General features: G+C 42.8%; 1 protein-coding gene across 2 annotated transcripts in view; it reads left to right on the top strand.

The window, feature by feature from the left end:
* Positions 1–21,467, top strand: part of LOC131683690 (piezo-type mechanosensitive ion channel component-like) — a 135,325-nt gene extending 113,858 nt beyond the window's left edge. For both annotated transcript variants that reach the window (XM_058965903.1, XM_058965902.1), the window contains exons 28-33: positions 6,708–6,879; positions 6,933–7,354; positions 18,588–18,909; positions 18,975–20,157; positions 20,340–20,565; positions 20,631–21,467. In XM_058965903.1, coding sequence (XP_058821886.1) covers positions 6,708–6,879; positions 6,933–7,354; positions 18,588–18,909; positions 18,975–20,157; positions 20,340–20,565; positions 20,631–20,949 — 2,644 coding nt within the window. In that variant the 3' untranslated portion in view covers positions 20,950–21,467. The remainder of the gene's footprint in view (positions 1–6,707; positions 6,880–6,932; positions 7,355–18,587; positions 18,910–18,974; positions 20,158–20,339; positions 20,566–20,630) is intronic.
* The last annotated feature ends 345 nt before the right edge of the window (positions 21,468–21,812 follow it).

Here is a 21,812-nt window from a genome sequence, read left to right as displayed (position 1 = left end):
AGTGGAAACCAGACAGTCTTAACTCAATAGCTAGAGGAACTACGGAGCGTATCAAGAATTGGTAGTGGTCAAATGAAAAGTAGTAGTCCCAGCGGGCTTTACTAGTTTCTGTTAGCCAATACACGGAGGTGGTCAAATAGACGGTAATGAATGGAGACCAGCGTATTAAACTGTTTGGGCATGGGTAAACTAACTTTAATCAGGTGGTCAGTTTTACTCGTCTAGTGGGATTTGAAGTGTTCGACTAGCTCAGCTTTGAAGGTAACTGTCAGTTCTACCGATTGCTACGAGACGATCGGCGTTTCTCGGGATCCCGCAGTGCAAATTGTTGTCAATGGCCGCAGCTAACTTCAATGACCTAGATGAATAAATGCTTAGATACCCCGTATTGTAGATCCCTGATCGCCGAGAGCGTGTCGGTTTAACGCGTCTCAATTCTTCGAGATTCGAGAGAGGGAAAGCGCGTCGTCGGATCCCAAAAGAACGCAATTATTAAAAGTGCAGATGGAACTCAATCTGGCAGAAGTTAACACCTATCAACTGAATCATATTTCACATCACGTGCTAATTATTTTTAATGACATTACTCAAGCGGAATTATTCGTTTCGAGGAACAATATCCAGCACGCCGCTGAATGCAGCAATGTTAAAATCAACATTCCCGTATATATTGACAATGACTCTATAGAAGTTCGCTTACATGACTTATCTCCGCGCACCCCCGAAATCGTGATTAATACATACATGTCAAGATGCGGAGAAGTGGATTCCGTCGCAGCTCATACTCGGAGGAACTCCATCCGGGTGTTTCAAATGGTGTTCGTGTGGTGAGAATGCGTCCGACCGAACCAATCCTTTCATACGTGACCATTATATGCAGATCAACCGAAAATGGGACTTAATCAGGGAACGCCGGTCACACACCCAGGGTAGATTCTTACGTGCCAATTATGTAATGAAACACTACACTACGGCAAACAGAAGCAGCAAAGGAAAGTTCGCCTACTACAATCAAAAACAGCGCGCAATTATCTGGTGCTAAACCACAAACGGCTACAAACCTAATATCTACGGATCTGACAGGAACAAATAAAGGGCGAATACGAAATTAATGCGACACCGAAAATGTTATGCCAATTATCTTATAATGTTTAAAATCAAACCAAAATTTTAGGGTAGTTTTATAGATATATTTACTACAAAAATCAAAAGAAAAGTTAATCGATGAAGCCTTGAGTGTAAAATTGAACGCATTTTCGCTTGATGCCCTCCATCAAAGTCTTTACAGTGTCATCCGGTACCAGTTCCTCAGTTTTTTTCCATTTTCTTAACATGTCCTTCTCGTCTTTGACTGTCTTCTTGCTCTTCCGAAGTTCCCGCTTCATCATTGCCCAGTACTGCTCCACCGGGCGCAGCTCCGGACAGTTTGGCGGATTAATGTCCTTTGGAACAAAATGGACAGAATTGGCCTCATACCACTCCAGGACACTTTTAGAATAGTGGCATGATGTCAAATCTGGCCAAAATAGCGGAGCTTCGTCGTGCTGCTGCAAGAACGGCAAAAGGCGCTTCTCGAGGCACTCATATTTATAGATGTCGCCATTTACTGTGCCCTTTGTCATGAAAGGCTCACTCATCAGTCCGCAAGAGCAGATGACCTGCCAAATGAGATATTTGGAAGCGAACTTCGACATTTTCTTCTTCTTAAATTTGTCGTCCACATAGAACTTGCTCTTGCGGATGAAAAACTCCAACCCCGGAATTTGCTTAAAATAGGCTTTTATATACGTTTCGTCGTCCATCACACAGCAGCCATATTTTGTCAGCATCTTCTCGTAGAGCTTCCGTGCCCGAGTTTTAGCCGTCGATTGTTGCCGCTCATCGCGGTTTGGGAAGTTCTGTACCTTGTATGTATGTAGTCCAGCTCTCTTCTTTGCATTCTGGACGTAGCTCTGCGACATGCCGATCTTTTTAGCCAAATCACGGCTTGAGACGTTGGGATTTGCTTTAATCATCCGCTTCACCTTTCCCTCCGTCTTTTTGTTCTCCGGTCCCGGTTTCTTCCAGCTCCTTTGCCGTAGTCCAACGTCAACCGCTCCTGGAACCGCTTTAACACTCTGGAGACGGTTGAATGGTGAATGTTCAACATTTTCCCAACTGCCGGTGCGACAGGTCAGGAAATTCCAGGTGTTTAGAAAGAATTTGTTCTCTAGACTCGCGTTGGTTCACCTCCATTTTCGATGAATCGAAAAACACGACTTCGAGGTTGACAGCAACAATATACATCAATGAGAAAGTGTGCAAAATTTGGTTGATTTTTACCCAATGGTAAAAAAGTTATGCCCTTTTGAATGTGTCGCAAAAATTTCGTGTTCGCCCTTTATTCACTCAACAACAACTATGCCCAATATCTCCAAGCCAATAACCAGTACCACCAACAAAGAAGCGAGCGAATAAGAGGACATAGTTACAAGATCAAATAAAAACAAGAAATAAGTGAGCATCAAGAAAGCAGTATCGGTGACAAAATGGATGTGAACAATAACACGATAACCACCACAAAAGAAGATTTCAACACGCGGCAGTGAACTGCGCTAATAGCACCCAATGAAGGTAGTGACATATAATTTTCTTTCCTTCATTTTTTATATCGTAAAAAATGAGATCCACAGCTCAGTTATGTTAACGCGTTGAGCCGTGCAAAAAAAAAAAAAAACAAAGCATTTTTTATTTGTCTTTGGTACATTTAATGCTATTGTCTGAAATGCTAATTTATATGATGTATTTAGGGATAATACATTAGAGAAGTTCCGATGAATTCGATAAATCTGTCTACCGAATTATTCGGTTCGTTTGCTGGTGCCAAGAAATTCACAGAAGTGGACGATCCCTTATAACACGAGGAAGAACAAACAAAGTAATCATTTAAAGAATGTCGGGACAGTCAATATTGTTCGACAACGCATCGAAAATGGACATTATTTGCAGAAAAGTTCGGCGAGACCCCTGCGTTGACAAATCTAGCTACTTGCATCTATTATTGGACGGTGGAAGGCGAATAAGATCATTCCAAGACAGTTTTCTCAGGACAAATCGGACGAAGTTTCTTCGAACTCGTTCCATCCGGTTACTTTGAACATCGTTGTACTCCAAGATGCTCCGAATCAGGGCACAGTATATGAATTTCAGTACGAAATGCAGAAATGCACAAAATCAACAGCGTTCCGTCTAAGAAAAACTCCACCGTTATTGCTGTGATGTGCTCGACGAAACACAGTTTTCTGTCGAATAACACTCCCAGGTCACGGATAGAATCCACCCTCTCGACGACACATACTTGAAAAGTATAGTTAAGAAAAGTATCGTTAATGAATAAGAAAATGATAAATGGCTCTCGGTGACTTCCTTGAGGGACAACGGTTGGCGTTTCAAAGACGGTTGAGCGTATGGAGCCAACTCTAACAAAAACGGATCGTTCGCAAAGGTAAGAATACGGCCATCTTGTTACCCATGAAGGATATTCCGGTCGCTGCAGTTTGTTTCATAACAGCTTGCGCATGTAATCATGTTCGAGGTGGCCGAGCCGAGTTTTACAAATCCGTACGGACGTTCGTCAATGCTGTTGGAAGATGCTGCATACATCGCATTGTAAACAAGATTCCTCTGTAATTTTCAATGTTGTCTGTTCTTCTAGCCTTATGAATAGGCACTATAACCGCTTCTTAGGAAAGTATTTTACATGATTGGACGCTTGAAAATAACGCTTACTGGTACAGAAAGGGCTTGGGCACAATGTTTTATGAACGCAGGAAGCAAGCAATCCGGACCCGACCCTTTCAACAGACCAATGATAAAGCTCGAAATACATCGGCATTTTGGCTGATATTACGCGTTGGCAAGTTACAAGTTTCAAGTTACTGTTATGATGGATAAACAGGAGAGTTCGTAAATACATCTCGGAGCTGATCTGCAAAAAGATCCATCAACGGGTTGTGGGCTGCGAACTGGTTTTTGGAATACCCCCGGAATGTTTTCTGTTATTTATAAATATCGACGGATTGGTTAAGATACTCACGCAATGCACTATTTTGGGCTGTTTTGTATTACAGTTCCATTAGAGGAAGAATAGCTCTAGAGAAAATTTTCAATAGGACGTAAGTAACATTGAGAGCCTCTCTTTGTTTACTTTCTCTTTCGTTTATTACGACGTCATTACAACACTTTGTACTAATTTTCCAGTACATATCGAGAGCCGGCGGTTTTTACTACAATATTATGCAAAGAGTAGAGTAGTAAATGTTGAAATGGCCGAGTAATGAACAGAAGAGAAAGACGTCAAAGAGAATCTCTCATTGTTACTTACGTCCTATTGAAAATTTTCTCTAGAGTTCTGCTGTCGTCGATCCTGTGACGTAGTATCGCTTTCGTTGTTTCCGAAGGCGACCAAGCTCTGCGTTATAATCTGCTTTCTACTGACACCTTCTTGGGAACATAACGACGAAGAATCTCATATAAGGCCTAGTAGAAAACCGCGATTGCCTGATCTAAACCATTTTCGTCCAATATATTAGATGAGGGAGAATATAATCGCCTACAACAAGTACATTGTCTTTTGGTTGGCTTTCTCATGAATGTTTTGCAACGCAGAGTTTACATGTTTTACATGTCAAGATCGCTGTTCAGCCTCAGATAAATGAAGCAAACAAATAAAGATCGGCCTGACAGTGAAACGCGTACGACAACCTGTTCCAAACGTTCACAACCGGGCATCTTTAGTACAGTCACAGTTAGAGTTTTTTATCACTATAATAACCCCACCTCCACGGCTTAGATGACGGATGACTACTAGAAGAGTTGCGATCGTATCGGTAGAATGCGAAGTTCGTCGATAGCTCGGTGTTTAATATATCATCGCGTAGCCAAGGTTCGGTGAGAACACTAATGTCGTAGTCGCAGGAGGTGATGGCAAGCAAGAAGGCCTACGTTTTCGTTCTCATTCCACGAACATTTTGATAGAATGATAAGAAATCATGTGTTGTACTCATATTCGCCTGAGAAGAGAGTTCGAAAGACCCCTTAACGACCTCTGAACGCAGAGCCGGGACGAGTAAGCTGGTCATTGGCGATGCAGCGGTATTAATTTTTTACTTTTGACCTGGTTTTTAACCACAAATAGCTCTTAAGACCTGTCTGCTACATTCAACGAAGTGTTTGCAGATTTAGACTTCAACGTGTCATCTACTACCTTGAAGAACACACTCTTATGAAGTTTTTGATTTGCCTAAAATTTAGATTTCATATATAATTCTTATTTTTTGCATAGTATTGTCATTTTTTAATTTTTAGATTTTTATTTTTAGAATTTGAATTGTATTTTATTGTAGTGTATTGCATTGTACTGTACTAATTATTGTACCAAAAAGATATGGGGTTTTCACGCTAATTTGAGAAGAGTTTACATGAGGCTTCACTCAAACTGGCTTTTCCCCATCTTAATACTTAATATTTCATTAAAACCAGGAAGGTCAGATGCTAAAATAAAAGAAAATACAATAAAAAGAAGTCTTCCGTTTAATTCCACTATAATTCTTGATTTATTACAGTGGAATTAAACAGAAGACATGTGCAATAAGATGGTTAATTGTGACATTCCACTAAGTCGCCCAAAAAGTGTTGAATTTTGCAAAAAAAAATTGTAGCAAAAATAACTGTTTATAGAAAACATAAGAGGTTAACAGACACTAGACCTTAATCTTCATATTAAACTTTTATACTGACTATGTACTCGCAGTAACAATTGTCTATAAAATTATGTATAAATGTTGTGCAAAAATTGTTATTATGTCCTCGTTTACAAATAGTTTCCTCGCCGCAATGTACAGTCCACAAATAACCAACAAATATTTGTCATTGTTCTAATCTACTAAAATTTTCTAACTTGTCACTACTCTTCTTGGGCACACCTACAAAACAGGCTCCACCAGGTGAGTGGACTACGAGCTGCCATCGCAATGATGGCTCGCAAGGAACATCAGGCAAAAGAAGAGTGAGTTTTGCAAACTGCATCTACAGCTACGTTTCAGTTTCAAATGTTACCGTTAATTATTTGAGGGCGTTAATAGTCACCTACAACACAATCACCGCAAGGCAACTGGCGATGGCGTTGTTCGAAAGCGAAACCCTTACATTAGTGATCCAAACATTTATTTATTTTTTTTAGAATTTTTATTCCGCATGGTAGATCAATCCTTATAGATGCGAATTGTAGTATTTTTCTTTTCGTATATGCTTCACACTCCCTTCCCATATCAAACACGACGGTGATGTGTACTGTAGACGAAGTAGCAGTTTCCTACCCTCGATTTTAATCTTGGCTCCCTCGATCGAACGTGGACTAGATGACGGAGTCCCGTACAAGTTTGTCTCCAGTGATACGCTGGACAGGTATTGCAGAAATGCATCAACTTATGCTGGGTAATGGATGTATTAAAACTGAAAAGCAAAAAACGAATAGTCACAATACATCCATCACCAGATTTCTCGTATTTCATCGTTTACACACCAATTCAATGATCATATCTTTACACAATTTTATTTATTTAGTATGGGTTGCACTGTAAATGTTTTCTGCACAATAAATACTAATCTAATTCGTGCTGCATATACTATTAAAAATGATTCCATTAATATAATAAAATTCCGTACAGCAAATCGACCGAAGCCATGGACATCATCGATAAAGCTCCGGAGGACGACATCTCGGAAGAGGATTTTGCCAGTCAGGAGCACACGGTGGTGGTAGAATTTTTACAAGCAGCCTGGTACGCAGTACTTTCTCACACCGATTTCATCTGCTATTTTTTGGTGTTCTTAAATCAGGTATTAGTGCAGTTGACTGTTGGATACAATTTCTTAAACTTTATTTATTCTAGATCAAATCAGCTAGTCTTCTGTCGCTACCGTTACCTTTAATGGTGACACTGTGGGGAACTTTGACTTTTCCGAGACCGTCGAAAAATTTTTGGGTTACCCTGATCGCCTATACGCAGACCGTTGTGATACTGAAATGTATCTGTCAGTTTGAAATGCTCTGGTGGAATCAAAACCCGATTCCTCCGAACCAGCCGTTCAGTCCTGCCAGAATAATTGGAATTGAGCAGAAGAAAGGTTACGCCACTTACGATCTAGCGCTATTGCTGGTGCTGTTCTGTCATAGATTTATCCTCAAGTCATTGGGACTGTGGAAATCGGACTTTGTCGAAGAACCCGGTGCCGACGAAGGTTTCTACAAACTGGACACTAGTGATGAAAAGACTAAAGCTCTTATCGAGTCTGCTGAAGAATTAGATAAACAGTAAGTAGACGAGTCATGCACACGATAAGATCATCCCACCTTTTCCATCTAGATTTTACAGGTTTCGTTTTTTGACCCGCCTCGAGGAAGCTTTTATTCAAGGTTCCATTATTTCCGATTTGGATGTGGTTGAATCAGCTGGTAATCCTTGTTTATTTTTTCCAATAATATCAATAACTCCCTGTACTATAGAATAACGACTAACAATTCCCACTAGATGTTCCTCAGTCCCAATCACCAGTTTTCCAGCGTTCAACTCCCGGGCGACGTTCAACTATGGTACAGTTCCTTGCGAAGCACGTGCCGTTATTCAGGACAAGAGAAATGTCCCATAAGCAGCTGGAAATACCATCAATGATGAAAGATTTTCAAAGCTTCAAATACAAGACGGCCAAAATTTTTAAGATGGAAGATTGTGATGGGTAACCGAGCGTTTTTTTATGATTCTATGTCTAATGTTTACCATCAACATTGCATCCAAATTTCCATACAATGGCGAATTAGTTTAAGGTGCAATATATTTTCTCTCTTCAGCTGATTTTTGTTACATTGCCGAAAGAACTAATGACTTGGAAAAGTTTACGGATTCTTTAATTGGCAATCTTTGGAATACAGCAGTTTTGTCGTTACTTTCCCTTAACTGAGAGATATGAGGGCTTGATTTATTCCAAATATGATTTTTCATAACCTTTGAAGACATTCTTAACCCTCCACCAGTCGCTCTTATCTACAGGGTGCGGCACGCGAAGTGTAACCAACTTCAGACCGTTCGCGGTCAAACATCGTGTTTTCTGGCGAAAATATTTTTTCAAATTGAGCTTATTCAAGCTTCAAAATAATCCGTTGATTAAATTACTCATTGAATGAATAATTTGATTACCGTTTAATTTTGAATCATCTTTATTTTGTACGCTGCACAGTTGGCCTGGCCGCTTTAATGCGTGTGTCATATTCAATATGTGCCACAAACATTAATAATGACAAGAAAAATTGTAGACGAACGTCTGCAATTTTCCAGGATCCCTACATGTATTGGCTGTGTATGTGTAGACTAGACAAGACTAGAAAATATTTTTCAAATTGAGCAATTCGTAAACTCTCAAAACGATATGATTTACTAGACCCGTCGTTCATATAAGAATTTGAGTCATCGGTTTGCTACCAGGAGGCAGCGCCCGCCACAAATACTGGTTTGGGTAACTGTAACCGCTAATGGGCGCTCTCCGATCGTTTTCATCGAGCCTGGTGTCAAAGAAAATGCGACATATTATCGGAAAATGTGTTCCGCAGGCTGCTTTGAAGCCGTTGGCAGACAAGCATTTCAGCCGCTGACCAGGGTTGCTAAAACACGTCTCGGCACCATCTTACAAAGGGCGAGTGAATGAAGAATGGATGAGAACCAACGTTCCGAACTTCATTTCGACCACACAATGGATTTCATATTCACCAGACACGAATTCAATGAATTATTCTCTCTTGGCCATTTTGGTGAGCAATGTCCGAAGTAAAAAATACGACAGCTTCGAGATGCTGAAGAAAGCCATTGTCCGAGAGTGGGCAAAAATACCGGCATGTCACATTCGGGCAGCCTATGATTCGTGTTTGACCATCATAAAACCATAGTCAAGGTAAAAGGTATTCATAAGTGAACTGATTCTGAATGTTTGTACTTTGAAGTAAATAAAAATTATATTCCAAACCGAATTTATGATTGAGTTCTACAAGATGACGACACGAATGAACTCATGATGAATGAAGTTCATGTTTGACAAAATTCGGTGGTTTGTTTACTTTGTCAGTTGCGTGAGTTCGAGTGCAACGGGTGCTCATCTGTTACATTCGAGCCCACGTAGCTCCCAATGTAAACAAACCACCGAGAATTGTCAAACGAAGTTCATCCGGCTAATTTTGTAGGGTTATGTCGGTTGGTGTAAAACCTAATTGGTCACATTTCGAGTGCCGGACCCCGAATGTAAACAAACCACCGAGAATTGAATACATTACGCTAACGTCACAAATGAACTCTAGTGCTCATTTTTGGCGGTTCGCTTAAACTGTTTGCAAGGACTTTAAAAAAATTCTTGGCGATTTGCTGCGAGCGAATCTGGATGTCCAAACAAATTTTCAAAGTCCATGTTAACAGTACTATTGAAATGTCAAGAAAAGTGAGGTTAATTATGTCAATGTGAAACGTGCAACGTAAGTTGAAGTCCGAACCTAAAACATTCTGGAAGCATGTAAACGAGCAAAGAAAGGAATCCGGGTTGCCTTCAACGATAAGCTATGGAGGACGTATGAGCTCTAGTTTACAGGAGATCTGCCAACTATTCTCTGAAAAGTTCGCGAGTGTTTTCTCCAACGAGAAACTGACACCGACCCAGGCTTCACGCGCGGCTCTCAATGTACCTCAATCATACCAGTCTTTGAACTCTATCAATATCGACAATAATATGGTACAACTGGCGATTAGCAAAATGAAGGCTTCAACCTCGGCAGGCCCAGATGGTATACCAACTATTATTCTAAAAAAATGCTCTGCCGGTCTAATTGAACCTCTTTGTCATCTGTTTCAATTGTCGCTAACAACCGGAGTATTTCCCGAACTCTGGAAATCCTCCTTCATGTTTCCACTTCACAAAAAAGGTGATAAAAAGGTAGTTGACAACTACCGTGGTATTACAACGCTAAGCGCAGTTCCTAAGCTGTTTGAAATGGCTGTGTTGGAACCCAGCTCCAGCCACTGCAAACAGTATATCTCCGAGACTCAGCATGGATTTATGCCGAAACGTTCAACATCTACGAATCTTCTGTCGTTCACAACATATGTTACAGATGCTATGTCGGACGGCCTTCAAACTGACGTTATCTACACGGACCTTTCAGCTGCTTTTGACAAGATAAATCACGCTATTGCAGTGGCAAAATTGGATAGACTTGGCTTTGGTACTAATATTCTCCGTTGGATGCAATCGTATCTCAGTGATCGTCGTCTAGCAGTCAAGATAGGTGATTGTGTATCCGAAGAGTTCTTAGCTTAATCTGTTATTCCGCAAGGCAGCCATCTCGGCCCATTGATTTTTCTTCTGTATTTCAACGGCGTTAACTTTTGCTTAGAAGGACCACGGTTGTCTTTCGCCGACGACCTCAAGGTATACCATAGAATCCGGAATACTGATGATGCAGTTTTCCTTCAACGCCAACTGGAAACCTTTGCGGAATGGTGCGAGATCAACCGAATGACCCTAAACCCCAAGAAATGTACGGTCATTACGTTCTCGAGGAAAAAAACGCCAATTCGATTCGATTACTGTCTAGCTGAATCCACAATTGACAGAGCGAATTGCGTCAAAGATCTTGGAGTTTTTCTCGATGAACAACTGACGTTTAAACAGCATATCAGCTATATTGTCGCAAAGGCATCACGCTGTTTGGGGTTCATAATGAGAATATCTAAGCACTTTTCAGATATTTACTGCTTGAAATCTCGCTACTGCTCACTCGTTCGATCAACTCTGGAATATTGTTTAGTTGTGTGGAACCCTCATTACCTCAACGGTGTCCATAGAATCGAGACAGTACAGCGCAGATTTGTTCGGTGTGCCCTTCGTCGATTGCCTTGGAGCAACCCTCACCAGCTGCCAAGTTATGAAAGCTGGGGTTTGCTTATTGGACTCGATACATTGCAAGTGCGACGAGATCTATTCCGTGCTATGACGATCTCGGATATTTTGCAAGATCGAATTGACTGCCCCGAGCTTCTCAGTGCGATAAACATGAACGTTCGCCCTCGTGCCCTTCGCAATAATTTATTCCTCCGATTACCTCTTCGCCGGACTAACTATGGAGTAAACGGTGCCATCATTGGTTTGCAGCGGACCTTCAACAGAGTGTCATCCGAGTTCGATCTTCACATTCCACGTAGCAGATTACAATTTGTCTTTTTGAATAGATTAAGAAATTATCATTAGGACCACACTGTGTCTGTTGATATTAATTAACTATAAATAAATAAATAAATAAAGTAAAGAACCTAATTATTAAACGTAGTTCATCCGGCTCATTTTGTGGGCTTATGTAGGTTGGTGTAAAATATATGTCTCGTCACTGGAATCAATTTAGACAAAACTCCTCAGACGTTCTGGGAACTAGAGGACCAACCGAAGGTAAAGCTTCTAACTAGCGATGAACGACAAGCTGTCGAACATTCCAGGCAAATTGTGTACGGAACATGGATCGACGACATGTGTTTAGTCTACCGTTCGACGATACAACACCTGCGTTTTGTGACTTCGAATCCGTGTCTACTCTCAATGCATAATATGTGGCAAACACGTCATATTGTCGCAGTCGACATAAGTATCTCGACTCTTCTCTTGCTTCTTGTTTTCATCTATTGTGTCGCTATTTAGCTCACGTCCCAGTGAGATGCAGATTCCATGAGCCATTTAGGTCCTGTTTCCGTGAGTCATTCAGCGCCCAACCTTATCACGATCTATTCGGATAGTTCCCGGTGCTGAACTCACCCTACTCTGACTGAAAGTTTCCCTGACGGAAGAATTTCTCCTGACACCGATACCTTTTTCCTCTAACCATTTAACTGCCAGCTTGACCGAGATCTATTCGGATATTATCCGGCAGTGAACTACCCTACTCCGACCAAGAGTTCCTTGGCAGCGGAATTTCTTGCAATGTCTATTCCGTTGGACAATTAGGTCCCATTTTTGTCCCAATACCGTGGGATAGTCCACTTTGGATTCCCCGGCGGTAGATTTCTCCCGATACGGATGTTCGTTTCCGTGAGCCATTAAGGTCCCTGCTTCGTCCCGATCTAGTTTCCGGCGGTGGACCTAGTCTACTCAACGGGCCAGCCAGTTGGTGCTGAGGTCTGTTCAGCGACTCCAGGTGGAGCGTAGCTTTCGGTTCACTGGCGCCTCAACGATTCAGTGCTAGCTATTCGATGCGGTCTACTCGCTCTAATCCTCGGCAGTGGATCTAGTCTACACACGAGCTATCCGGTAGGATGTCGAGGTCGGTTCGGCGATTCCGTTAAAGTCTGACATCCGGTTCACTGGCGACCCGACGACTCAAACCCGGTGCTACATCGCGTACTACTCAATTGGTACCCGGCGGTGGACCTAATGTACACCGACGGAGAATTCCTCGGCGGCGGATTTTTTTTTCCCAAAACCCAATTTATGGTTTCACGGCGGCTTTCTAGCGGACGGCACTACTTTGTTGGTCCCTTCGCCACTTTCTCTGTAGCTCGGAGAGTATGCTCATACCCACTCTGTTGACAGTATCCCAGATATGCTCATCATGGCACCCACGATGTCACACCAGGCATACCCCTTCGAACCTAGGGTATTCGAAGGTGTTCCGGTGTCTCTTGCACGTTCACGCACTCCTGGTAAAGGGATGACGAAGCATGTCTAAACCGATGCTGGTACTTTCAAAAGACTCCGTGCCAGGACAAAAACTGCATCGAATGGAACGAAATATGAAAACTGAAGAAGACTAAAGTAGTAGTTGAAATACTAGTAACTGATTGATAGTGAAAAGCAACCGTTTTTCATTGGAATCAAACGGAAGACATATGTCTTAAGAGGATTAATAGTCAGATGTAAGTTCACCTCTCCATGCTTCCCATGCACCCAAGCCGACACATTTGGGATGAATCGGTGCGTCCACCTTCCCTTCTCTCCGTTGTCCCACTCCTGCTGCCACTTGGCCAACGAGTGCGCTCGGTCCAGTCTCCTTGCATTACGTGCATTTCTCCGCTGGTAGCATTCCACGTCCTCAGCCAGTTCAGTCAACGTTAGCATCTATTAAACGCACTATTTAAACACCCCCTTCATTAAGTTTTATCACACACTTGCTTGATCACAGCGCCGAGCAACAAATTTGCTGCAAGCAAAGCAGCTGCCAGCGTCCTTCCACTTAGACTGTAGTGGAGTGAATCGACACGACTGGTCGACTATAAGATCGCCACCCGGAAGAAAACGAGTGCCGTGAGGGTTTTACCCGCGATTAAAAAAACCGACTGTCGCGTCGGATGAACCTTCGTTGTTTGGAAGCTGATTCTTGTTCGGGAGCGGATAACTTCTGGAAGACGGGACGCCCTGTCCCGGCCGGCATTCCTAAGCGCGACGGAGAAAGCTTGGCGGTTCGGAAGCGTACGGGGTCGACGTCGAGCGACTGGGGTTGCTCACGGGGAAGGTGTGTGGGAAGTGTTTATCACCAGTGTTTATCACCACCGAGAATTGAATACATTACACTAACGTCACAAATGAACTCTAGTGCTCATTTTTGGCGATTCGCTTATACTGTTTGCAAGGACTTTAAAAAATTCTTGGCGATTTGCTGCGAGCGAATCTAGATGTCCAAACAAATTTTCATAGTCCATGTTAACAGTACTATTGAAATGTCAAGAAAAGTGAGGTTAATTATGTCAGTAAAGAACCTAATTATTAAACGTAGTTCATCCGGCTCATTTTGTGGGCTTATGTAGGTTGGTGTAAAATATATGTTTTGTCACTGGAATCAATTTAGACAAAATCCCGTGGGCATAACTAGTGCAAGTAAGCTATTGTAAGGAAGAGGTGGCTGATTGGGCCTAGTAAGTAGCGTTCAGGAAGAAGAAAAGAAAAGGATGAGAAAGCATAGCGGTGTTGAATATGACAGGGATATAGGAGTGAAAAGGAAAATGCGATGGAGGAAGTTTTAACAGTATATTGAGGAGGAAGGGAGAAACACAGCAATCAGATTTGTGGATTGTTTTGATTTCCAGATTTTGTAAGCCTTCTCATGCTACATTGGCGCCCAACTGTAAATCCCACATCTGATTATCGTTACCGTTTTGAGTCAGTTTTGGCATTTGTTGATTTGTGATTGCTAAATATTATGTTTGGTGGACTTCAAGTTCAGTCAACCCGAGCAAACCATTGTGATCCACGATGGATCATACACATTTGAATGACATCGAGATTGCCTACGAATTGGCGTTGCGTCGTACCGTAGATTTGGGTCCAACAACGCGACGCGTTAGGGTTCATCATTTCAATAACACAGTCCATGAAGACAAATGACGTGTGTTAGTGCACAAGAGTTCGGAACACGTAATGAGTTCCACTGTCAATGTTGAATCGTGCCAGGTAAGAATTCAAGAACTTCAAAAGTTGGTAGAATCTGCTCTGAGGAGCTCAAACAAAGAAAATTTAACACACTTACGGTCGCGACTAATTCATTCTCAAGCCATCTGGACATTTATCGGACGCGAACGGATCGTTTTGCATTTTAATTAAAATACTGCTTAGTTATGTTACAAGTGATTTAACAAGTTAAAGAAATCAGCAAACAGGAGGCGCAGCAGCGATGGCAACACAACAAGTGTCCGGTTTAGCACAGCAGTTCCAGCACACCGGCAGATCTGAAGCGACTCCTAATGTAGATTATCATTCCGGAAGAGACGACAACCTCAGTCTAGGGACGACTATTCCAGTAAGCTGTTCACCGTCAAGGCAAGGTCAGGATGGAAGGATCTCATTGCTAGACATAACAGGAACGCGTTCTCGTCTGGAAGGACAAGAGAGCAACTCGCGTCGATTGGGGTACACCCCATATTGAAATACACAACTGGCCATTCAAGCTCCGGGGGAAAAAGTTACCACCTCGTTGAACGTATTCTTAGACCGAGTTGAAACGTTTGCCAAATCTGAAGAGATGAACGATGACATCCTGTTGACGTCGATTAAGCATTTGGTGCAGGAGTATGCACTGGACTGGTACAGTCAAGGCGCAGCAGCGATTAGTATCCTGGGAAGTGTTCAAACAATAGATCCGGAGGGAGTTCCTGCCGAACGGATATGCACATATTCTGTGACTCAAAGCATGTTTTCTTTTCAGGAACAAAACGAGGCGTTTGCGAAATACTACAGGGACATTGCAGCACTATTCCGGTTTGTGACGCCACCAATGAGTGAGGAGGAAATGTTCTTTATCGTTAAGAAGACAATGAACGCCGACTACGCAACGATCGTCATACCAGCAAGATTGCATATCATACATGAGATGGTGGAGATCTGTACCAACTACGTTGAAACAAGGGTGCTTCTGAACAGGCAGCGTAGGATTCCCAATCCGTAGAGTGCGTTGTTAGAACCGAGTTTTGCTACACCCAGGACAGCACCAAGACCAACACGGTCCACACAGCATCAACCATGATTCGACCCTGCAAGCAGTAGAAATGGAAGAGTGTTCGGCAGGCATACAGGTTGCAGCACAAGATACCTTGCCAAGTGAGGAGACAACGGCCTCACAAAGCGGGGATGCATACTGACAACTAAAAATCGATGAGCTTATGGTGCAGGCCAATGCACTCAAGATGCACTTGCCCACGAAAAATGCGAGGACCTTATCTACGTTAGCACCCAGCTCCGTGGGCGCGTTCGTGGCACAGCAGCAGAACCAGCACCCGTAACAACCGCTCACCCAGCACTCACAGCGTCAATTCGTCAGTCAGGCACAATAGTAGCTCCCGCGCACGCACCACTACTCCCAAGATCCGCAGATCTCATAAAAACGGGCTCCGCAACAGGAGCAGTACACCGTACAAGAGCACAAGGACGGTCTGATGGATCAGGGACGAGTGGGAATAATTTGCTGGAACTGCGACGAGGAAGGTCATCGCTTCATGGATTGTCCAAAACCGCATGCGATTCTGTTCTGTTATACGTTATATGTTATATAGTTGTATCACGTACTTCATTATTAATCATGGACAGAATAATCCCCCACATGCTATTATCAGTATGCTTGGGAAACAGGTAACAGCACTTCTAGACAGCGGGGCAAACTGCTCACTGCTAGGGGGCAGAAACGTAGATATCATCGAGCAGTTAAGTCTGCGTTAAAGGACAGTAGAAGGAGGAATCGAAACAGCGGATGGAACCCAGTACAGAATCACCCATTTCGCGCAGGTGCCGATAGTATTCAATGGCCGAAACTAGACCATCCCACTACTACAATTCCAAACTGCGTGATTTTGGGCATGAACTTCTGGAATAAATTTGGCGTCAAAGCGACTTGCTGTACCTTAAAAACGAAGCTAGATGAGACCGAGCTGAAGGAAGACGACCCGATGAAAATCCTGACCGAAGAGCTACAGCAATAACTTCGGAAGTCAATCTCAAAATTTCCGGCAGCTGAAGGAAGGCTTAGCAGAGCAACATTGTACGAGCACAGAATAGACGTGGGAGATGCGCCGCCCCGCAAACAGCGACACTATCCGATGACTCCATATGTACTCGAAGAAGTAAACCACGAGATCGACCGGATGCTGGCTCTCGACGTCATTGAAGAAGCTCGATTCTCTCCGTGGAACAATCCGCTAGTAGCATTTAAAAAGAAATCGGGGAAATACCGGGTTTGACTGGGCGCTCGTTATATAAACTCATTACAGACAAAGGATATCCCATTCCACAGATATCGTCGATCATCAACATTCTCAGTGGTTTTTCATACATTTCGTCGGTAGATCTCTAGGATTCGTTTTGGAAGTTGCCGCTCCAATCGACATCCAGACCATTGACGGTGTTCACGGTTCCATCTCGGGGACACTTCCAATTCAAAGTAGTTCCGTTCGGACTTTGTACGGCGAGCCAGACCTTGGTGCGACAGATGACTCATCTATTCGCAGATACGGAGCGGTATGTATTCCATTACCTGGATGATATCGTGATCTGCTCCAAAACATTCGACGATCACACCAAACTGCAAACTGGTGTCAAGGCGATTGCATAGAACTAACCTGACGATATCTTCGAAAAAATCGAAGTTCTGTCGCCGGGAAATCCGTTATTTGGGGTACATCTTGAACGAAAACGCATGGAACGTCGACAATGAGAAGATTGAAAGTATCGTGAAATTTTCGGTCCCCACGAATAGGAAGGAGGTACAGTGGTTTCTGGGTCTGTTCTGACGCAGGAGTTCGACAGAGAAGAACATCCAATTTGTTACTTCTCGCAGAAACTTTCCTGTTCGGAGCGGAAGTATTCAGTAACGGAGCGAGAATGCCTGGCGATCATCAGTGCAATCGAAAAGTTTCGAGGTTACTTTGAAGGAGTGAAGTTCACGGTGTTCTGCGACCACGTAGCGCTGCGCTCAATGAAAAATCCAACAGCGCTCATGAGTCGATGGTTGTTGCGGCTAAAGGCGTTTGACTTCGAGACCAAGTACCGGAAGGGGAGTGTGAACGTAGTGCCAGATGCACTCTCGCTGATCGTAGCCAAAGTAACATTCTCCATAGCATAATCCCAGGATTTTTGGAATAAGCATCTCGTAGATCGAGTGAAGAAGGAAAGCAATCGATTCCTGGACTTCAGATTAATTAAAGACGAACTGTATGAAAACTGTTTGAGCAAGGATGAAACGCGAAACACCTGTGGAAAAGAGTAGTTCCATTCGAAGCTCGTTGAAAGATCATACGGAAGTTGCACAAGCAGCAGCACATTTGGAGTTCCACGGAACTTTGCAAAAACTCCAGGCCCTTTTCCACTGGCCAAAAATGCGATGTGCCACATGTGTAAGGCCAGCAAAGCACCCAATACGAAGATGTTACCCCAAATGGGAAGTCTAAAACCAGCCAAAGTTCCGTGGGAGTTAATCTCGATAGACTTCGTGGGTCCTCTCACTCGATCGCAACAGGGAAACAGTAATGCTAGTGATTGTAGAGTGGATCACGAAGTACGTCATCATCCGATGAAAAGCGCGGACGCTGCGAAGATAGTGCAGTGGTGTTCCTGAAGGATTAACGTCCTAGAATTGTCCTATCGGACAACGGAAAACAGTTCGAGTCAATGGCATTCAAGTCGCTGCTCTCCCGGCACAACATCGTTGACATGAAGACGGCCTACTATTGTCCCATGGTCAACAATGCAGAGCGGGTCAACCAAGTACTGCACCTGCATCCGTGCTAAATATGAGCATGAATGAGCTAATATATGATTGCAAATAGACAAAGTGGTGAATTTTCAAAAAAAAAACTACCCTGGCGTTTTGAATAATTCGAATTCAATAATGCGCGTTATGCTTACACATATCATACAGAACTACCATAAAAAATTTCGTCAACGACACTCTATAGCGTTATTAATCAGTACTTTCAATCATTCATTCCATTAAATCAACCAATTGATTCCCTTAAAGTGCATCTTTATAACCAAGCTTTATATTACAGCAGGGAGTCACTGACTATCCGACAAGGTGATATCACCGAGCTGAACATGGTGAAAATCGAGGAAGGAGCCGAGCGGAACGTACCGAACGAAACGGGCAATGGAACGGCGCTAGTTTGCATTACCCACCACAGCGAAGATGCCGAAAATTACTTCCCCCAAATTGTGAAGCATTCGTTCCAAAAATATACTGCTTCGGTGAAAGCTTTCTTCAACCAGCTACTCGATAGGCAATCGCGCAAGACAGCCGACGTGTACGGATACTTGTTCTTATGCGACTTTATAAACTTTTTTGTGATCCTATTTGGATTTTCGGCTTTTGGAGTTAGTAATCAATGCAATACGATTCACTTTCGAAATATTTTAATGATTCATTCATTCATTCACAGACACAGGAAGGAGACGGTGGAGTCCTGTCATATTTCGAGGAAAACAAAGTGCCAATGACATTCCTTCTGATGTTAATAATCCAGTTCTTCCTAATCGTGGTAGACCGTGCTCTTTACTTGCGGAAGTACATGGTGGGCAAAATCCTGTTCCAGTTCTTCCTTATTATTGGACTGCACATTTGGATGTTCTTTGTGTTACCAGCCACAACCGAACGAAGCTTTAACGCAACCAATCCACCGGTTTACTACTACCTCATCAAGTGTTTCTATCTACTGTTTTCAGCTTATCAAATACGGTGTGGCTATCCAGCAAGAATTTTGGGCAATTTTGTCACGAAAGGATTCTCCATGATTAACCTTACCGGGTTCAAACTGTTCATTACCATACCGTTCCTATTCGAGCTGCGTACCTTAATGGACTGGATTTGGACCGACACGTCCATGACTTTGTTTGATTGGCTAAAAATGGAAGATATATTCACCAATGTTTACCAGATGAAGTGCATGCGTGAGCTGGAGGAAGATTTGCCAGCTCCTAGAGGGCAAAAGAAAGGATCGCTTGTGAAGTATCTCATGGGAGGCGGCATGATGTTTGGAATTATTTTACTTATTTGGTTCCCATTGGCTTTGTTCGCTTTCAGCAACACCGTTGGCGAACCAAACCTTCCGTACGATGTTTCTGTCACACTTCGCATCGGTCCCTATGAGCCCGTATACATAATGTCCGCACAGGACAATAACATTCATGGCCTCAACGATGACCAGTGGGAGAAGTTTATGCTCCCGTATTCAAAAGATAAAACCGCACTTACCTTCCTATCCAACTATGAACCGGTGGACGTGGCTGCAGTTAAACTGGGCGCTAATTCTACCTCAATTTGGAACATTTCCCCTCCGGACAAAGCTCGGTTGCTGAACGACCTTAACACTACTTCGACACTAACCTGTCGGTTCCGATACACCATCAGTCGGAAATCACATTCCAAAGAAAATCCCGGAATCGTATCAGAGGAGAAGGCGTACGAATTGGAACCGGATGATCCAGCCCGATCGGCTCTGGTACAAATGCTGGCGACCGACACGAACATAACAGTGGCGTTGCCGTACATGATGCCAAAGTTTTTGAAAGTGAAAAACAGTGGAGCTCTGAGACCCATTCATCAACTTATTCCGGCAGCTGATAGTGAGTTTTTGAGTCTATATAAAACTTGATGGATTCGATGGAGGCGCATGGTTGATCACATTTTCTAGAAACCTTGCGTCTCCATTGTTTTGATCAGAACTGTTGATTATTACTCTGTTTTTTACTAAAGATATTCACAAGAAATATTTCATCTCAACGTAACAATTTACACTTATTTGCAGCTGACGACAGCGAAAAGAATTATCGCAACATAACGCTGCGGTTGTTCCAGACCCAAACCAACAGCAGCAATCCGTTGTTCTGGTGGGAAGTGAAGGAGAACTGTTCCGATCCGTCGTATGCCATCTTTGCGAACATGCCGTATGCTGATTGCGTGTCGCATCTCGTGATGTACATGTTCAACGATAAAATCTTCCCGAGTACAATCAGTTCAATCGCTGCAGGAGGGTAGGTTTAAATTGGATTGTGATGCCTAGCAGAAACTATAATTAACATGTTGTACCTCGCTTCAGCATCATCGGTATTTACTCGACATTGATTCTCGTTTTTTCGAGAATGTTGCGCACCAGCATTTTCTCCGGTGCAAGTTCAAAGATTATGTTCGAAGATCTACCGTACGTGGATCGTGTGTTGCAACTCTGTTTGGATATCTATTTAGTGAGAGAATCACTCGAATTTACCTTGGAGGAGGATCTTTTCGCCAAACTAATCTTCCTGTACCGGTCACCGGAGACGATGATCAAGTGGACTCGGCCGAAAAACGAAGTAGGTGACGACGATGACAGCGATACGATGAGTACGAGCTCCAAGTCACGTAAAAAGAATGACTAAGCCTAAGTTTTACTTTCATTGCTAAAGGTGATATTATTGTGTAAGGGACAGTTGCCTACTTATTATGATCATAACGTTCGATCTTTAAACAACTTCATGTTTCTATGTTTGGAATCTCTACATGAACTCATTTGAAAAATAGTTTGGAATATTTTTGTTGTGAACTGTAAATTTTGAATTAAGCACATGAAATAAAATCTGGCATTTGATGAACTTGATAGAGCGTGGGAAGATTTGCACAAAAAGTAGATACGTCCACGGATGGAACATTAGGAACAAATTTGGTAACCGTCAGGAATCTAGTCGATACAATGTTGAACGTTAATTACATTTTTCGAAGATCATATTTTGCTTCGTCACAAATCGATTCCCAAATGAATTTAGTTTGAAGTTTTAGCCATGTTACGAGAAACAAGTCATTTGTATAATTCAGCACTATATTAGGATAATAGGCATATTTATAAAGCTGGGAAATCTATTTTCGAGAACAAAGAAGTACAACGTGTACTTGAACTGAATCCAATCAAGCTTTCTTTATCCGAAAAAGTCACTAAGGAAAACTTGCTGATACAGTTTTGAATCGGACACTGGTTACGATCGGTTCATCTACACAGTCGGTGTTCCAATGCCGTGTTCGCGGGTGAAGTGTCGGAGGCAAATATTACAAACCGAACTTACTTGAACTTATTTCTGTTACTGAGGTGTAACGTGGCGAAATTCGGCGAAAGCCGTTCGGAAATAGCTAGTAAAGTGGGTTAAGAAACACAAAAAGTGACTAGTGGATAAATTAGAACAATGGGTCGTCCCTTTGACGAGAGCGTGGGCTAACCACGTAAGTGCATTAATGGCACCGGTCAACATGC

The sequence above is a fragment of the Topomyia yanbarensis genome, chromosome 2 (genome assembly GCF_030247195.1).
Source record: "Topomyia yanbarensis strain Yona2022 chromosome 2, ASM3024719v1, whole genome shotgun sequence".
NCBI lineage: Eukaryota > Metazoa > Arthropoda > Insecta > Diptera > Culicidae > Topomyia > Topomyia yanbarensis.
The sequence above is the reverse complement of the archived record's forward strand: the minus strand, read 5'-3'. Positions and strand labels throughout refer to the sequence as shown.